Here is a 16595-nt window from a genome sequence, read left to right as displayed (position 1 = left end):
CTATAGGGCGCGTGCGCTCGCCAGACAGACAGAGAGAGACATAGAGACAGAAAGTGAGAAATCACCCCCCAGGGGGGATGGCCCCGCCACAATCCCTTCTCCTCCATTCTCCTCTCAGGATCTTGGGCACGCACGCACACGCGCCCGGCGTGAGTTTTAAGCCACCAGGTCGGGGACACGAACCGCGGTCGACTACGTGGGAGTCCAGTGACATAGCCATTACGCTAACTGCTGATCCCCCAGAGATTTTTTTGTTTGGAATCAATTTTGAAAGTTCAGATATAGCTTGGAAAAAAGAGGAAGTACATTACACATCATTTGGTATAGGAGATGGAGTGAGAGAAAATATTTTATGAAGAAACATTCTGTAAAATTAGAAATTACTTTTTAAAATCTATTTGAAGTTTAGCTTGGAGAATGCCATCTCTGACTACATGGCCTTGTGTTGCAAAGCAGACCAGTGGCTGGGTGCCTGTTGTGGGTGTGAGTGTGTGCAGGAGTGAGCCAAGCCAAATCTATTGTCATCTTAGTAAATGATCTCAAAAGTGAATGCAATACTTGAGTAGATTTTTCTTTTCACACTGAAATTTAGTCGTCTTTTTGACCTTACTAATATTTCATTCAACGAGTTGTTAAACTCCGAATGTACTTGGAGAAATGACTATCAATCAGCTTGATACTTACGGAAAGAATGGGGGTTATCAAAAAAATAGAAAATTTTGTCTGAGATCTGCGTAAATGGGACATCTGAGGTTTAAACTGCCCTGTGATTCCCCCTACCAAAATGAGAAACGAAATTTTTTTGTACTCAGTTACTCTGTTCTTTGATTACACACCACCTCCAAAACAGAATAACCAAGCATCTGCTGAATCAAATATTTCTGTTTTGACTAGTCTAGTCGAATCATGTAACTGTTAAAAATTCCTGACTGTGGGACCAGCAGTTAGCGTTAATGGCTATGTCACTGGACTCCCACGTAGTTGACTGCGGTTCGCGTCCTGGACCCGGTGGCTTGGAACTCACGCCGGGCGCGTGTGTGTGCGTGCCCAAGATCCCGAGAGGAGAATGGAGGAGAAGGGATTGTGGCGTGGCCATCCCCCCTGGGGGGTGATTTCTCGCTTTCTATCTCTCTGTCTCTCTGTCTGTCTGGCGAGCGCACGCGCCCTATGGCAAAGAACCTCTCCAAAAAAAAAAAAAAAAAGAAATTCCTGACTTTAACATTGAAGTATTTTACTCTTATGTTCATAGACTTAGAATTTTAGGTTCAAGAGCAGTAGGGCAGACCAACCCTACAGTAATTTATTCGTGTTGGTGTTAAAGATGGCCGAGAGTAGGGGTCAGTCATGGTATGCAGACCTTGTTGGAGGTGCCTATCTCTGCTCTCTCTTTCTGTCTCTCTCTCTTTTAATGGGAGTAATAAAACAAAAAGAGATAAAGAAGAAAAGTAAGTCATGTTGCTGATCTGTGTCTTTACAAAGTCTTACTAATTTTTGTCAACCATACCACTTTCTTTTGGACACTTCTTACAACTAATTACCTCAACACCTTTTCTCTTTTATTATCCTCTTGGGGTTTTCGGCAGGCATGTGCTCATGTGGTGTGATTTTCAAGCCCCTGGGTCGAGGACTCAAACCACAGAGTTAGCCATGTTAGCATCTAGGTGCCTTAACCTCGGTGCCACCTACTCTTCCCAGCGTCCCTCCAGTTCCCACATTTTAATCTGTATTTACCTATCTTCCCAAGTCCTGGTACTGGCTACTGTGTTGTCCAGTCGCCCTCTCTGCCTCAGCTTCTCTTAGTACCTGCTCTTATTTTTGGCCTCCTTCACTGGGCTTTTCCCTAGATGGTCTCATTTGGCCCAGACCTACCCGCCCACCAGGCGTTCGGGTGCCCTTGAGAACTCAAGTACGACCGTCTTCCTCACCAGCGTTTCTCCTCTGTCCTCCCCTGCGGGATTCGGAGGTAGCCCCAGTTCCAGCCGTGCTCTGAGCCTCCTGGGCGCATCCCTCTCAGCCGGCATCTGTCAGGGCCCGGCTGAGACCTCCGGACGACGTCTCTGGTCCGCCTGCCCTCACTGCGCACTCCACCCAGGTCAGGAGTCGCCCTCGCTGCCCTGGACCAGCCTACCCAAGGCTCTCCTCCCTGTCAGCCCCCACCTGGGTCCTCCCGACCCTCTTGCAGCCCCCCCAGGCCTCCCCGGCCAGTCAGGTGGGCGGCCCCACCTGCGCTCTGCCCGGTGACCCGTGGCACTTACCTAGGCGCTGCGGGGGGAAGCCCTCGTATTGCTCGTAGATGTGTCTGCACATCGTGTCCACCCGGCCCTGCTTCTGTTCCAGAATGTCCTTCCGGTCGTTCCAGTGATTGACGCTGGGCCGCCCCAGCTCGGTCACCGCCTGGAACTTGCCCAGGTGGCTGTCGAAGCGTGCGTACTCCTCCCGGTTGTAGACGTGTCTCTCCACGTAGCGCTGCGTCCCGTTGACTGTGTAGCACTCCTGCAGACCCTGCCACACGTACTTCCCTGCAGGGAGGGGGCGGTGAGACTTCCCGGGGCAGCTCTGTTCTTGGTCACACTGTGGGAGTGATTGTTTTGCACATCTGTTTCATCCTCTCCAACATAACTTCTCAAGGCAAATACCCACTGTCTTCTTTTTATCCAGCATTTAACATAATGTGTAGTAAATTGTTCACTGTGTCAGACAGTGAATGAATTGATAACTAAAAGTAGTGAGTGCCTACCGCCTCAGAATAAACTTTTAAAGGTTTATTGTGTTTAAAATAGCAATCTCTATTTCTTTATTGAAAAGAACATTTAAATGCCTGATCCAGTCAGTCACACAATTTCAGAGACTGCATTTACTATCTAAGTGTGGTGAGACTGCACGTGTGGTTTAAATAGGATGGGCACTTGTTTTCACCAAGTCAGGGGGAGACTAAGAGGAACTGGGAAATGTTAAAGCCAGAGATGAAAAGCCCAAGGGCCTGGATGAAACTGTACTGTTCTCTCCAGCTCCAAATACTGGGAAGCCTTCCTGAGGGCAGAGAAAATAGGCCTGGGGTGTGCAGAAACAAGAAGCAGGTGGTCGTAGGTGTGACCCGACTGCTGCCTCTGTCACTGTAGGAAAGGCAGAGTAACTCTGGCTCACCTGTGAGTTCTGTGCTCTCTCACCCCCACCAGACGCTGCCCTGCTGGTGCTGGTGGCCGAGGACAGAGGGTGAGAATAGCCTCAGGGCAACATGAAAGCTCCAATCTAAACAAACTCCCAGGTCTTGGCTCAGACATTATGAGCAGCCTCCTCTCCTGCCTTTGGTCCCTAGCCCTGAACTCTCTCCTGCCAGCCACCTGCCCCACTAGTCACTGCCCCACTCTGAAAGTGATCCTGTGATTTAATATGTTGGTTCTTGCTTCTCCTTTCCAGTTATCAATCAGGGATCACTTTTCAGTCTAGAAAAATAATTTGAAACTATTTTTTTTGCAACATTTAACTTTATAAATGGAATTTTCCCTGCAAAACAGACTAAGTGATGAGTGGATTTTTTTTTTTTTTTTTTAATTTCAAGCAGTTTGAAAACTACTAGGCCATCCTTTTAGCCTGGTAGCTAAGGGAGCCAGATCACATGGCTGACTACAGTTCAGGGGCTGGCCCTGGTGGTTTAAGAAATAAGCCAAAGATGTGTGTGTCCCAAATCCTGTTAAGATGAAAAATAAGGTAGAAGGAATTGCAGAGTGGCCATGCCCCATGGAGGGTGTTTCCTCCCTCTTTCTCCTTCTCTGGCAAGCACATAGACCCTTTGACAATTAAAAAAGAAAAGAAAAGAAGAGAAAACTACTGATTTAGATAAAGTCATCTCTCATTCACAACAGAATATACTAGAAAAGTAATTTCAGGAAGATATAATGCTAGTTCCATTCCTTTCCCCTTTTATTTCCTCCTGTTTTCTTTTCTTTTCTTTTCCTTTTCTTTCTTTTTTCTTTTTTTGGAGAAGTTTTTGCTATCGGATGCATGCGCTTATCAGAAAGACAGAGACAGAGAGACAGAAAGCGAGAAATCACCCTCTAGGGGGAATAGCCACACTGCAGTCCCTTCTCCATTCTCCTCTCAGGATCTTGGGCATGGACGCACACCCATCCGGCGTGAGTTTAAGCCACCAGGTCTGGGACTCGACCCATGGTCGACTGCATGGGAGTCCAGTGACATAGCCATTATGCCAACTGCTGGTCCTTCTTTCCTCTTTTCTTTTCTTTCTCTTTTCTTCTCTTCTCTTCTTTTCTTTTCTCTTTCTCTCCTTTGGGCTTTGCCATAGGGCATGTGTACTTGTCAGAGAGAGAGAGAGAGAAAGAGAGAGACAGACAGTGAGAGAGAAAATGAGAAATCATTCCTCATGGGGAAGTGATCATGCTACAATCCTTTCTTCTCGGAATTTGGACATACACACATGACTGCATCCAGCATGATTTTCAAGCTACCAGGTCTGGGACTTATACTGCAGTTGGCCATGTGGGAGTCCAACACCTTATCATGCCATCTGCTGGCTCCTTTTTTTTTAGATTTTTTGCCATATGGCACATGCACTCATCGGGGGTGGGGGGAGTGAGAAATTGCTCCCCCAGGGGGGATGGTCATGCCACAGTCCTTTCTCCTCCATTCTCCTCTTGGGATTTTGGGCATGCTTGCACACACACTTGTGTTTTCTAGGCCACTGGGTCAGGACTTGAACCATGGAGTTGGCCATAAAGGATTCAACACCTTAACTACTATGCCACCTGCTGGCCCACCCCTTTCCATTTTCAATATGTGATCTGTTTTAGTACATGTAAAATTCTAAACAAACTCACAGGAAGGAGGGACCAGTTCAGCCTGTGGGTACTGGAAAATATCAAGACTAGGTGCCATTTAGACTAGACCTTAATGGCTGAAAAGTTTGTGTTAACTCTATGCTTTCTATATCTTCCACCTGTCTTTTATCTTAGTGACTTCTGTTGGTGGGATAAAATGACAGAAGTGTAAAAATGCCCAGTGGTCTTTGCAAGTACCCAGCTGGTGTGATGAGACTTGGGAGTGTGGTCCTAAAGCCCTAGGCCAGTGGCTATGGTGATGGGGGAAACTCAGCCATGAAAAACTCATTTTTATAATGTGTCAGAGCCAAAAGGAGGTTACCTCTTGAGTCTGGTATCATGGAGCTCCCTCTGCTGTCTCACCTTATGCTTCCCAGAGGTTGTTTCAGCCAAGCTTTCCTTGTCCTGGGTCCCAGCTCTCTCATGGCTGTTCTCTTCTGCCCTGTTTGTGGTCTGGAAATCTGTAAGGAGTTGGAAGAGAATTGTAGACTCTGCCCTGCCTACTCTCCCACATCCTCTCTTACTCTAGTTCTCTTCTGGCAGGTTTGTGTTAGACATTTGCTCTGTGAGTGTATTCTGGGAACCTAACCTCAATCCCTTTCATAAGCCTGCCCTGCCTCATCTCATTCCTTCTACAAATCTCACTCCACCATTTGTACCCGCCCCACCTCCTGCCCCCACCATCACAAGCACCCTTTTGGGTCTCACCAATTCTGAGTCTCCTTGTCCCCTGCCACTATTTTGTCCATTATCTTACAGAACAGCTCTTCCTATGGGATGCTGGTGTTGTCTCCCCTCGCTCCTGCTGGTCATTATTCAGTGTCACCTAACACACCTCCAGCCTCCTCTTTTATAGCCTATTTCTCTCTGGTCCCCTGGATCTGAAGGCACAGTCCCCATAGCTAAACTGTCCAGGTAGTTAGTTCTCAGCCTCCCTTTGTGACTAACACTTAAAGTTCTCTCTCCCATCTAAGCAAATGAACCTGCTGTAATAGAAGAGAGGGTTTGAGGGTTTGAGATTCTATACTGGGGAGATTAAAATATTCTTACCCATGGAAAAGTAGGAGTGATATAATAGATCCTAGAAATGGTTGGAAAGGGTCTAAAAAAATAAGAATCTCTGAAAGGAAATGTAGCAGTCAATAGAAAAACAAGATACCTACTTTATGTGCTGTTGGGTGTAAATTTGGACGAGAAAGTTAGGAAACATTGTGGCATAAAAGCACTGGGGCAGGGGCCATAATATTACTCTGGCCACAGGGAGGCAGTATGAAGAAGGATTTCCCTCAGTCACACCTTCCCTGGTTGTCTGATAACCTGGTTCAACCCTCTCCCAAACCTACACATGCCCATATCATTCTTCCTACAAATCTCAGCTCATCATAATTTTCTAATCAAGTTCTGGGAAGGGTAGAGAGTCGCTTCCAACAAGAATTCAGTCAGAGGCTGGAACCACAGCCTGTCTCTTTCGCTTTGTCTCTACCCTATCGAGAGTGGAAGGCACTCTCTAAACTCTGAATCTCAGAGTGATCTCTGGAGCTTGGATCCCTTGGGCTAAGGGCCCTCTGAGCTTCCTCAAGGCTGGGATGCAGATGTGAGGATACCCAAGAGGTTGACCTCACTGACTTTTCCCTGGGAAAACCTGCTCCTCTAGTTATTCCAGATTGCTTGGCTCCACCCTCCACAACAGACAAGCATCTTGACCCTGGACAACTCACCCTGCTCCCTGTGCTGTGCCCCTGGGAGAGATAATAGGCCTGCTGGATAGCAGTAAGGAGGTGAGGCTGGGTTTCTAGCTGGGAAGGAAGAACACAAATATGGCAGGAACCTCCACAGCCTGTTTCAGTGTCTGACCCCTTGAAGGGCAAGGCCCCTGGGAACTGATTCCTCTCTTACCTGGAGTAGCCTTGACCTGGACCATGGGATTGAGCAGCACCAACAGTGTCATCATTAGAGCCACTGTCCATGGGCCCTCAGCGACCTGCAGGACCATCATGAAGCTAGAAAAGGATGACAAGATGGAGAAAGCACCAAACACGGAAAGAGAGACTCCCTAAATGGAATTTCAGTCTGAGATATTGGAGACCATGAACAAGAATCATCTCCTACATTCCCTGGGATTGGACAGATTCTGAGAAAAGAACCAATGAACAGTGAGCTTTGTATGAGTCATCGCTCACCAGGCAGAGGGTAACAGGTCTGATCATTTAAAGTATATGCTGCCTTGAGCCTGGTCTGGGCAGGCCTTAGGGGCAAGTCAGTGCTCGGTACCTGGGAGCCACCTTGGAACTTTTGGATCCAATAGCTCACCTTCCAAACAACCTGTGCTTGCCTCCAGCCTGCCCACTGGGAGTCTTAAGCCCAGTCTAAGCAGGTCTTTACGGGAAATCTGTGCTTGGGTCCTGGGAGATACTTCAGAACTTTTGGTACACCAACCCACTCAGTGAGTGACTGGATCATCTTCACCAAGTTATAGCTCCTTAGCTTGCTACCACCTCATCAAGAACTGAAGATTTGGTTGAAATTGCTTTTCACTTAACACTTTGAATATATCTTCCCATTCTTTCCTAACTTGCATTGTTTCTGACGAGAGGTCCGTTGTTAGCCTGATGGAATATCCTTCGAAAGTTACTTGATGTTTTTCTTTTGACAATTTTAGTGTCTTATCTCTGTCTGTGGTTTTGGTCAATCTAACTATGATGTGTTTTGGAGAAGATCTTCTTGGGTTAATTGTATGTGGGTCCTTTGTATTTCTTGGGTGTGGATATTTGAGTGCCTCTCTAGATTTGGAAAATTTTCTTCCAGGATTTCATGGAAGTCTCTTCACCTCTAATAAGTCTCTTCACTCTCTTCACCTTCTAGGATACTGATTATCCAGATGTTTGGACATTTAATGGTATCTAATATTTCTTGTATATTATTTTCATTTTGGGGGGTTATTTTCTCAGTCTTTGTGGTGAATTTTTCTAGGCTAGAGATTGCCATCTGATAGTTTATCTTCTGCATGATCTAATCTGCTTTTAGTACTTTCAAAGGAGGTTTCGATTTCCTGTATTATAGCCTTCATCTCTAATGGTCTCATTTGATTATTTTTTATGGAGTCTATTTCCTCTTTCAGATCATGCAAGAACTTTATCACCTCTAGAACGTGTTGTCTCTCTTCTCCTGCATTTTCTTGAGTTCATTGCCTCTCTTCTCTTGCATCTCTTAGCTTTGTCATTGTGACTATTCTAAATTCTTTATCAGATATTTCAATGCGTTCCATTGTTCTGTCTGTGGATGAAGAAGAGTTGTTATTTTCCCTTGGGGGAGAGATATTTTCTTGGTTTCTCATATTTGTTGTGCCTCTGCGATTGTTTCTGATCATCTGATGGATTATATGTTTCTTCCTAATTTCTTAAAGTTCAATCTGAGCATTCAGAGGTGTGCAGGAGGAGGTGATCTGCAGTCTCTCTTCAGTTCCACTTTCCTCCCTTTGTGTGGCAGATTCAGTGGGAACTGAAGATTATTCTGGCCCTAATAGTATTCAGATGTTTGGCTACTGTCCACCTAGACCTGTCTAGACACTCATTGTGTGGAGGCTGAGAAGCAAAGTGATGAAGATAAATGAAAAAGGAAAAGGAAAAGAAAACAAAGAAAGAAAAGAAAAAAAAAACAAAGAAAAAATATATATTTTTATAAATCCCAAAATGAAAACTGTGCAAAACACAAGCACTGTGTGAGAGGAATTATACCTCAAATGCAGATGGCTTCTCAGCCCGTGCTTTTGCCTCTCCTAAATGGGAGGAAGAAAAGGTGAGAATTAGCAACATAAACGATGATCTGAGATCCAAGAAAATACATTACCTTAAAAAAATATATATATTGGCAGTGCTGCCAATGCCCCAGTGGAGAAACTGAGTTTGTTTTTCAGTGGTTTCTTTGTCCTCATTTGAAAATGTGAAAGAGAGGTGGGTGCCTAAGATAACTCATCACAGTCTAAAGATTCCTTTCTTTCTTCTTTCTTCCTTTCTTCTTCTTCTTCTTTTTTTTTTTTTTTTAGAGGTTTTTTGCTGTAGGGCATGTGCGCTTGCCAGAAAGACTGAGAGACAGAAAGCGAGAAATCACCCCCCAGGAGGGATGGCCATCCTGCACTCCCTTCTCCATTCTCCTCTCCTTACACAGAAGGCCTAAAGAATGTATTTGATGAAGCAATCTGGCTGCCCCGGAGCCTCCAGAATCTAAGAAGAGCCACAGGTGTGTGCTGCTATGAGGATCTCTCCAGAGCTGTTCTGCACAGCTGGTGTTGACATCATGCTAAAAGCAATGTTTAAATCAAACTAAAGATTACAAATTAAAATTCATTTTTGCAAAAAGTAATTTAAAAAATGAAAGAGAGAGAGAGAGGAAGAGACAGAGCGAACACAGAGGGTGCCCTACCACTCTAGATTGGGATCTGGAGGGTGAAGTCTCAGCAGAAAATTTTCAGCTGTCCTAGCCTCTGAAAGGGATTGCTCACAGCTCGAATGCCAGTGGCCTCTCCTCAATTTATACTGGTTATCTGTGCTTTATGTCAGAAACTGAAAGTTTGGAGGGTATAGTACAGAGTGGGCAATGATAGATACTAAAGATAGTATGGATAAAGTAATATGGAGGTGGGTAATGGAGGGAGGGAAGAGGGGAGGAGAAGAAAAAGAAAGTAAGAGTACATTCAATTGAGAAAAAAAGAAAAGTTATTTACTGCTGCTGATGTATATAGTAATGTCTTTTTCTTGACTAATATTCATGATAATCATGCAGGAAAAATGTTATACACTAAAGATATATGTGATTAAATGTAATATAAAAATAATAATATAAAAAAGAAGACAATCAGAAAAAAAAACAGGAAAAAGATAAAAAAAATAGTAGTAATCATCCTCCTTTCCTCCTAGTCCAATCAGTAGTCCTAGGCAATCAATAGTCTGCTTTTTGTCATTATTGAAATGACAGAATGTGTCCCCACAAAAATATCCACAAGTATGTTCATAGTAGCATTATTCTTAATAGTCATAGGCTATCTAGCCCTCTTTTTTTCCCCTTTGATTTTAATACAGATTATACAACTTTATTTAAATTATATTTTACATCACTTCCAATCTAAAAATGACAGGAAACTCTTGTGGATTTCTATTCAGATTAATACACTCTTTGTCCCCCTTTATAATGCCTTTGACTGATACTTCTATTTCAAGAGAATATGCCCACCAGTTCTGGAATGTTTTTTTACAGCATACAAAATGAGATTTTCCATCCATAGTACATTGTGTATTGTCTCAATCAAGCACATGAACAAACATTTATTATTTTTTTTTTTTAATTTGTTTTTATTTTTTAACATTAATATGCTATACATCATTACAGTATACAAAATGAAGTTTTCATCCAAAATACATTGTCTGTTGGCTCAATCAAGTACATCAACATATGTGTTATCAACAAACAATTTTTCCATTTCTTTTTTTTTTTCCATCCAGAGTACACTGTATATTGTCTCTATCAAGCATATCAACAAACATGTTATTATTAGCAAGTGATCTTCCATTTCTTGTTTTCTGTATGTTTTGCTTTTTTCCCCCTATCCTTGGTTCCCTCTCTCTTACCCTCTGCCACCTCCTGTTCTCCTCCCACACTTTCTCTGTTATCTATGTTTGCTTTCTATACCATTTTCCCCCCACATTTTATTGAATCACCAAAGACCCTCATCAATCCAAATACCCTCCTAGCAAACACATGTGACACATTTCCATGAGCACAAGTCTAACTTTACGCATCCTATCAAGTAGCACCTAACTGGGGCTACATATCCTACTGCAGTCATTGAATAGATATATTTTGTTTTCCTGAAACTCTTTTTTGTAACTCAATTTACATTCCTTCTCTAGGCATCATCACAGCACACAAAATGCGATCTCCCATCCAGTACACACTGCATAGTGACTCAATCATGCACATTACAAAAAATATAAATTTCCACTTCTAGTTGCTAGAATTAATTCCACCCCTCTTTCTGACCCTCTGTCCCTTCCCACCCTCCTCTCACACCACCTCTAGTGTCCAAAATTGTCCTCCATTCCCTTCCCACCCACATTGCATTGATCACACAATTTCCTACATAACCTGACTACTTTCAAAGGTGAGTTCCCTCGTTACTACTAAGAAAACCAGTTTTAACTTAAATCAAAGAACCGCCAAGGAACTTTGCTTAAAGCCCGGAAACAGGTTAGGATTCTGTTCAAATGGTAGGTGCATGAACCTATCAGTCTCATATACTTTTATCTTCTGTTCTGGTTCAATTTTCCTGATTAAATTCTGGGATATAGTATTCAACTCCAGACTTGTCCCTATGATTAAGTTAGCTACTTTCTCAGTTTTTGGACTCTTATTTCCATGTATCTGCGTTTAGTTTTCCTGATACAGCACATCCTTGAGAACTTCTTGGAGGTCTGGTCTGGTGCTGGTAAATTCTTTCAGGTTTTGTTTATCTGAGAATGTTCTTGTCTTTTCTTCCCACCTGAAAGATAATCTTGCCGGATACAGTATTCTTGGCTGAAACTGCTTCTCTCTTAACACTTGGAATATATTTTCCCATTCTCTCCTCGCTTTTATTGTTTCTGATGAGAGATCTGCTGTTAGCCTGATGGGATGTCCTTTGTAGGTAACTTGATGTTTTTCTCTTGCTAATCTTAGTATCTTGTCTTTGTCTGCAGTTTTGGTCAACCTGGCTATAATGTGTCTTGGAGAAGATCTTCTAGGGTTGATTCTATTTGGGGTCCGTTGTATTTCCTGGGACTGGATCTTTGAATGCCTCTCTAGGTTTGGAAAGTTTTCTTGCAGGATTTCCTGGAATAGATTATCAATGCCCTTATGGGTTTCCTCACCTTCTGGAATGCCAATTATCCGGATATTTGGACGTTTGATGGTATCCAGTACTTCTCGCATATTATTCTCAAATTTTTGTGCCATTTTCTCAGCCTTCATGGTGGATTTTTCTAGGCCAGCCATTTTCTCCTCTACATCTGAGATTCTATTTTCTGAATGATCTAGTCTGCTTTTAATGCTTTCCAGGGAGATTTTGACTTCTTGTATTATAGACTTCATCTCTAGCAGTTCGGTTTGAGTCTTTTGTAAAGTGTGTAATTCCACTTTTAGATCTTGCAGGAATTTCCTCATCTCTTGGAACTCGTCAATCTCTTTCTCCTTTCTCTTTAGTAGTTCATTATCTCTCTTCTCTTCCATCTCTGTTAGCTTAGACATTATGAATGATCTAAATTCCTTATCAGACATTTCCATGATTTTCACCGAACTGCTTGTGGATGAAGAAGAGTTACTGTTTTCCCTTGGAGGAGAGGTATTTTCTCGTTTTCCCATACTTCTCGTGATCCGGCGGTGATTTCTTGTCATCTGATGAATGTTGTGTTTCTTTCAAATTCTTGGAGGTTCAGCCTTAATGTTAAGGAGCAAGCAGACAGAGGTGATCCAGAATCTCTTTGCTGTTCTATTGTGCTTGCTGGTGCAGCAGATTCAGAAGATAGTGGGGAATATTTCAACCCTATTAGTATTTGAATGTTTAGCTACAGGGTTCTTAGATCTGTCTAAAAACAAGCTACAGTGCTCTTAGATCCATCTAAAAACACATTGAAAGGATATTGGAGGGTGGACAGACAAGAAAAAGGAAAATGAAACAGAGAGAGAGAAACAACAACAAAAAGAGAAAAAAAAACAAAAAAATTTAAAAAATTAAGAAATTGTAATTACTGTTTTTTTTTTTCTTTTAAATCACAAAATAGAAAACTGCATAGCATGGCTGGGGGTGTGGGGGGTGGCTCCCTACTGCTAGCTCATTTGCTGGAGGTTGACTTATCAGTAGAAAATCTTCATTCCCTTAAAAATCTAGTTTGCTGGAGCCATTTGGAACCTTCTTCTCTAGTCCTCTTAAGTTTCACATTTGCACCTGCTTCTTTAGCAATACTTGTCATTCCTTACTTTCAATGAGACATTTCTCTCCAAGGAAATTGCTTCACAAAAATCCTCCCTTCTATGCCCTGAGCTGTTTATATAGCCTTAACCCAGCTGAGACATCCATGTTTTGAAATCAGTTCTGAGTAGATAATGAATAATTAGGATAGGTTAGCATTTTGAGACATAGATCCTAGAAATAGGGTAGCTGGTTTATATTTTGCCCTTGCCAATTACAGGTGAAGTTACTTAAATCCTCTCTCTCTTCCTTCTTAGAATCTTTATTTTTTTCTTCCATTTATTTATTTTTATATTTTTCCACAAACATTTACTTTACATATCAAAAAATTTTTGCTCATACTCCATAGTTTTTGACAGTTAATAAACAACTTTCAAAATCTCACAATACTGAATTTTGAGTAGAGTCTGAGGAAGGACAGTAAGGAGAAAAATAGAGAGGGAAAGCATTAATGGGACAAAGAAATGGGGTATTATCTATTAACTGGATGGGGGGAGAAATGTACACATGTTGGAATATTCACTTTGCAAACTAATGTTATTAAATGTATAAAAGAACTTGAAATAATAATAAAAAGATAATGTTCAAAATATTTCTTATAATTTTTTATAATTTGTTTGTGACTCTATAACAACAGGAACAGTATGGTTTTAAATATTTTTGAGACAATATTTACATGTCAACTACTCAAATTGTTGAAAAGCAAATGCCCAGCACACTAGTCACACATAAACCTTCTCAATTCAGCCCTGCCCAAGTATTCTGTGATATACCATCTTCTACCAAAGATCAGTCCCTTTTTCTTCCTTCAAAGTCTTTCTCAAGATAATCCTCTGGTGTGGTTTCTATTTTGCAATCTCTGCTGTTTACAATGGGCTGGAAAAGTCCAGGTTATTTTATGTTATAAATTCTTTCACATATCTTCTCTAATCCTCTCTGCCAGGCAGTACTATTTACGGTGTCAGGCCATCTTTCCAAGAGCTGTTGTTGGCTTACTTGAGATCCACCTTAGTTCTATAGTTTTCTGATTAATCTTCAGGTATGACATTCCAGTTAAAGCCCTGTCCAATAATGAGTATTTCCAATTTCTGATTCAATGCGACAAGCACTTTTGAACTTATGCAAATAACCCTTCTGTCACAAAATAAGAATACTCCCAAATATTTTCAATTCAAGAGGGGTCAGGAAGGAAGAAAAGTTTATGTTTCCTTTTAAAGAAACAAAGTATTGTAACAAATTGCTGAACCTATCGACAACTCAAAAGAAAGTAAATGTTTAAATTGGGAAAACAAAGCATAGTAAAAAAAAGAAATTAATAATGTTTACTCAAAAGTCATACGATTTTATTTTGCCATTTCAGTCTTATGTTCAAACTCTCTTCTGTTAGATATGCAGAGTTACTGTGGGTCTATCTTTTCTTTAAATCCTGGAAGTTAACATTTAACGTTGTTATTGGTATTTCTTGTCCCTAGCATTAAATTGGTCATTTTCTTGGTTGCCTTTTGTTTTCTTATTTCTGTATGTGTTTTTAGTTTTCCTGGTTGAGTGTTCCTTTCAGTACTTCTTGAAGAGTGGGTCTGCTACTGGCAAATTCTTTCAGGTCTTATTTATCTAAGAGTATTTTTATCCTTTCTTTCCATATGAAGGATTATCTTGCCTGGTATAGTATTATTGGTTGAAACTGTTTTTCATGGCACACCCCAGTGCCAGTCAGGATAGAAAGCCTCCAGGGTCCTCCACCTCTGTCTGGGTGGGCCTCTGGGTTCTGCTTCAGGGCTGCAAAGTACTCCCCCAGCCAGGCCTCCCCTGCAGACCCCAGTGCCAGTCAGGATAGAAAGCCTCCAGGGTTTTCCACCTCTGTCTGGGTTGGGCCTTCATGTGGTGTGCAAGCGCACTGCACATTTTCCCATTTTTTAACCCAATTTCATTTCCTGCAATGTAATTTTTAATTTCCCCCTCTTTTTTTTGTAGTACTTTCCTTCTTTTTTCTATGCTTTCTTTTCCTTTATTTCCTCCTTATTTTCTTTTACCTTATGATCCTATTTTACTGCTCAGCCCTTACCCACTGAATAGGGATTACTAGGTGAATAGTAGATAAATTCTGAACATTGTGAGTTTTAGGGAAATTTTTGCACCTCACTGTAGTGGTTGCAAAAATAGTGAAATTCCCCTTATAAATTCAACTGTAAAACTCCTATTTTTTTCTGCACTGGAGAACACAGTAGAAGGGAGAAAATAACACAGAATTATTTCACAGTAAGGAGACACACAGGCTTACAGTTTCATAATCCTTCAACAAGTTAAGCAGAAGTGACTACATTACTAAATGACTAAGAATCGAAAAAGATCCTCAAGGTTGAGAGAATCAAGTAATACATTTCCATCAACACTGTAACTTGTTTCCACATAGGGAACTATTAGAGGATATGACCGAAATGTCAGAGAAAGAATTTAGAATATTTATGGTAATGAAATTCTATGAGTTGCAAGAGAAAAGAGACATTGAGCTCCAAGAGATAAGGAAGTCCTTCCAGAATATGAAACAAGATTTGGACACTATAAAAAAGAATCAGATTGAACTGTTAGATATGAAGGTTGTAATACAGAAAATTAAAACATCCCTTGAAAGTATTAAAAGCAGGTTAGACTATGCAGAAGATAGAATTTCAGAACTAGAAGACAAAACTTCTAACTTAGAAACAATTATCAAAAATAATCAGAAAACAGCCAAGAAAACTGAGCATAATATATGAGAAATACTAGATACCATGAAACACCCAAATAATTGGTATCCATAAGGGGAAGAATCTATTAAGGGCATGGATAATCTATTCCATGAAATCCTGGAAGAAAACGTTCCAAGTCCAGAGAGGCATTCAAGCATCCAGACCCAAGAAATACAAAGAACCCCAGGTAGAATCAATCCAAGAATATCCTCTCCATGGTACATTATAGCTAGATTGACCAAAACAACAAAGACAAGATAGTAAGATTGGCGAGAGAGAAACATTAAATCACCTACAAAGGCTGTTCCATCAGGCTAACACCGGATCTCTCATGGGATACAATGCAAGCAAGGAAAGAATGGGGAAATATATTCAAAGTGTTAAATTAAAAACAATTCCAGCCAAGAATACTCTACCTGGCAAGATTATCCTTCATATGGGAAAAGAAAATAAAAACGTTCTCAGATAAACAAAACCTGATATAATTTACCAACTCCAGACCAGCTCTTCACGAAATTCTGAAAGGTGTACTATACTAAGAAAACTAAAGAGACAGACAGCAAAAAGAATAAAAAACAACCAAGAATATGGCCAACTTAATATTAGGAACAAGTCTGGAAATATTGATAATAACATTGAATGTTAATGGATTAAATTCTCCTATCAAGAGACACAGGCTGATAGACTGGATTAAAAAATCAGAAACCCTCCATCTGCTGCCTAGAAGAAACCCATCTCATGGAGAAAGACATACATAGACTAAAAGTGAAGGGCTGGAAAAATGTATTCCATGCAAATAGAAACCAGAACTGATTTTGGACAAAATAGACTTTAAGACAAAATCCATAAGAAGAGACAAAGAAGGGTATTATTTAATAGTAAAAGGGCTAATTCACCAAGAAGATATAATGCTTATAAATATCTATACACTGAATTTAGGAGCATCCAAATATATAAAGGAAAGATTGCGAGATCTAAAAGGAGAGATAGACTGTAACACACTAATTATTAGTGATCTCAACACCCCATTATCTCCTT

General features: G+C 41.2%; 1 protein-coding gene across 1 annotated transcript in view; it reads right to left on the bottom strand.

Moving 5' to 3' along the window:
• LOC102501696 (HLA class II histocompatibility antigen, DP beta 1 chain) overlaps positions 1 to 6904 on the bottom strand; it is a gene marked incomplete at its 3' end in the record, with an annotated part of 10859 nt that extends 3955 nt beyond the window's left edge. Inside the window, 4 exon segments of the mRNA XM_027768692.1 lie at positions 2256 to 2571; positions 5199 to 5296; positions 6554 to 6631; positions 6732 to 6904. Of these exon segments, the coding sequence (XP_027624493.1) occupies positions 2256 to 2571; positions 5199 to 5296; positions 6554 to 6631; positions 6732 to 6831 (592 nt within the window).
• Between the last annotated feature and the right edge of the window lie 9691 nt (positions 6905 to 16595).

This window comes from Tupaia chinensis, unplaced genomic scaffold, assembly GCF_000334495.1.
Source record: "Tupaia chinensis unplaced genomic scaffold, TupChi_1.0 Scaffold147263_1, whole genome shotgun sequence".
NCBI classification, from domain to species: Eukaryota; Metazoa; Chordata; class Mammalia; order Scandentia; family Tupaiidae; genus Tupaia; species Tupaia belangeri.
Note: the sequence above shows the minus strand (reverse complement) of the source record. Positions and strands in the feature narration are given on the sequence as shown.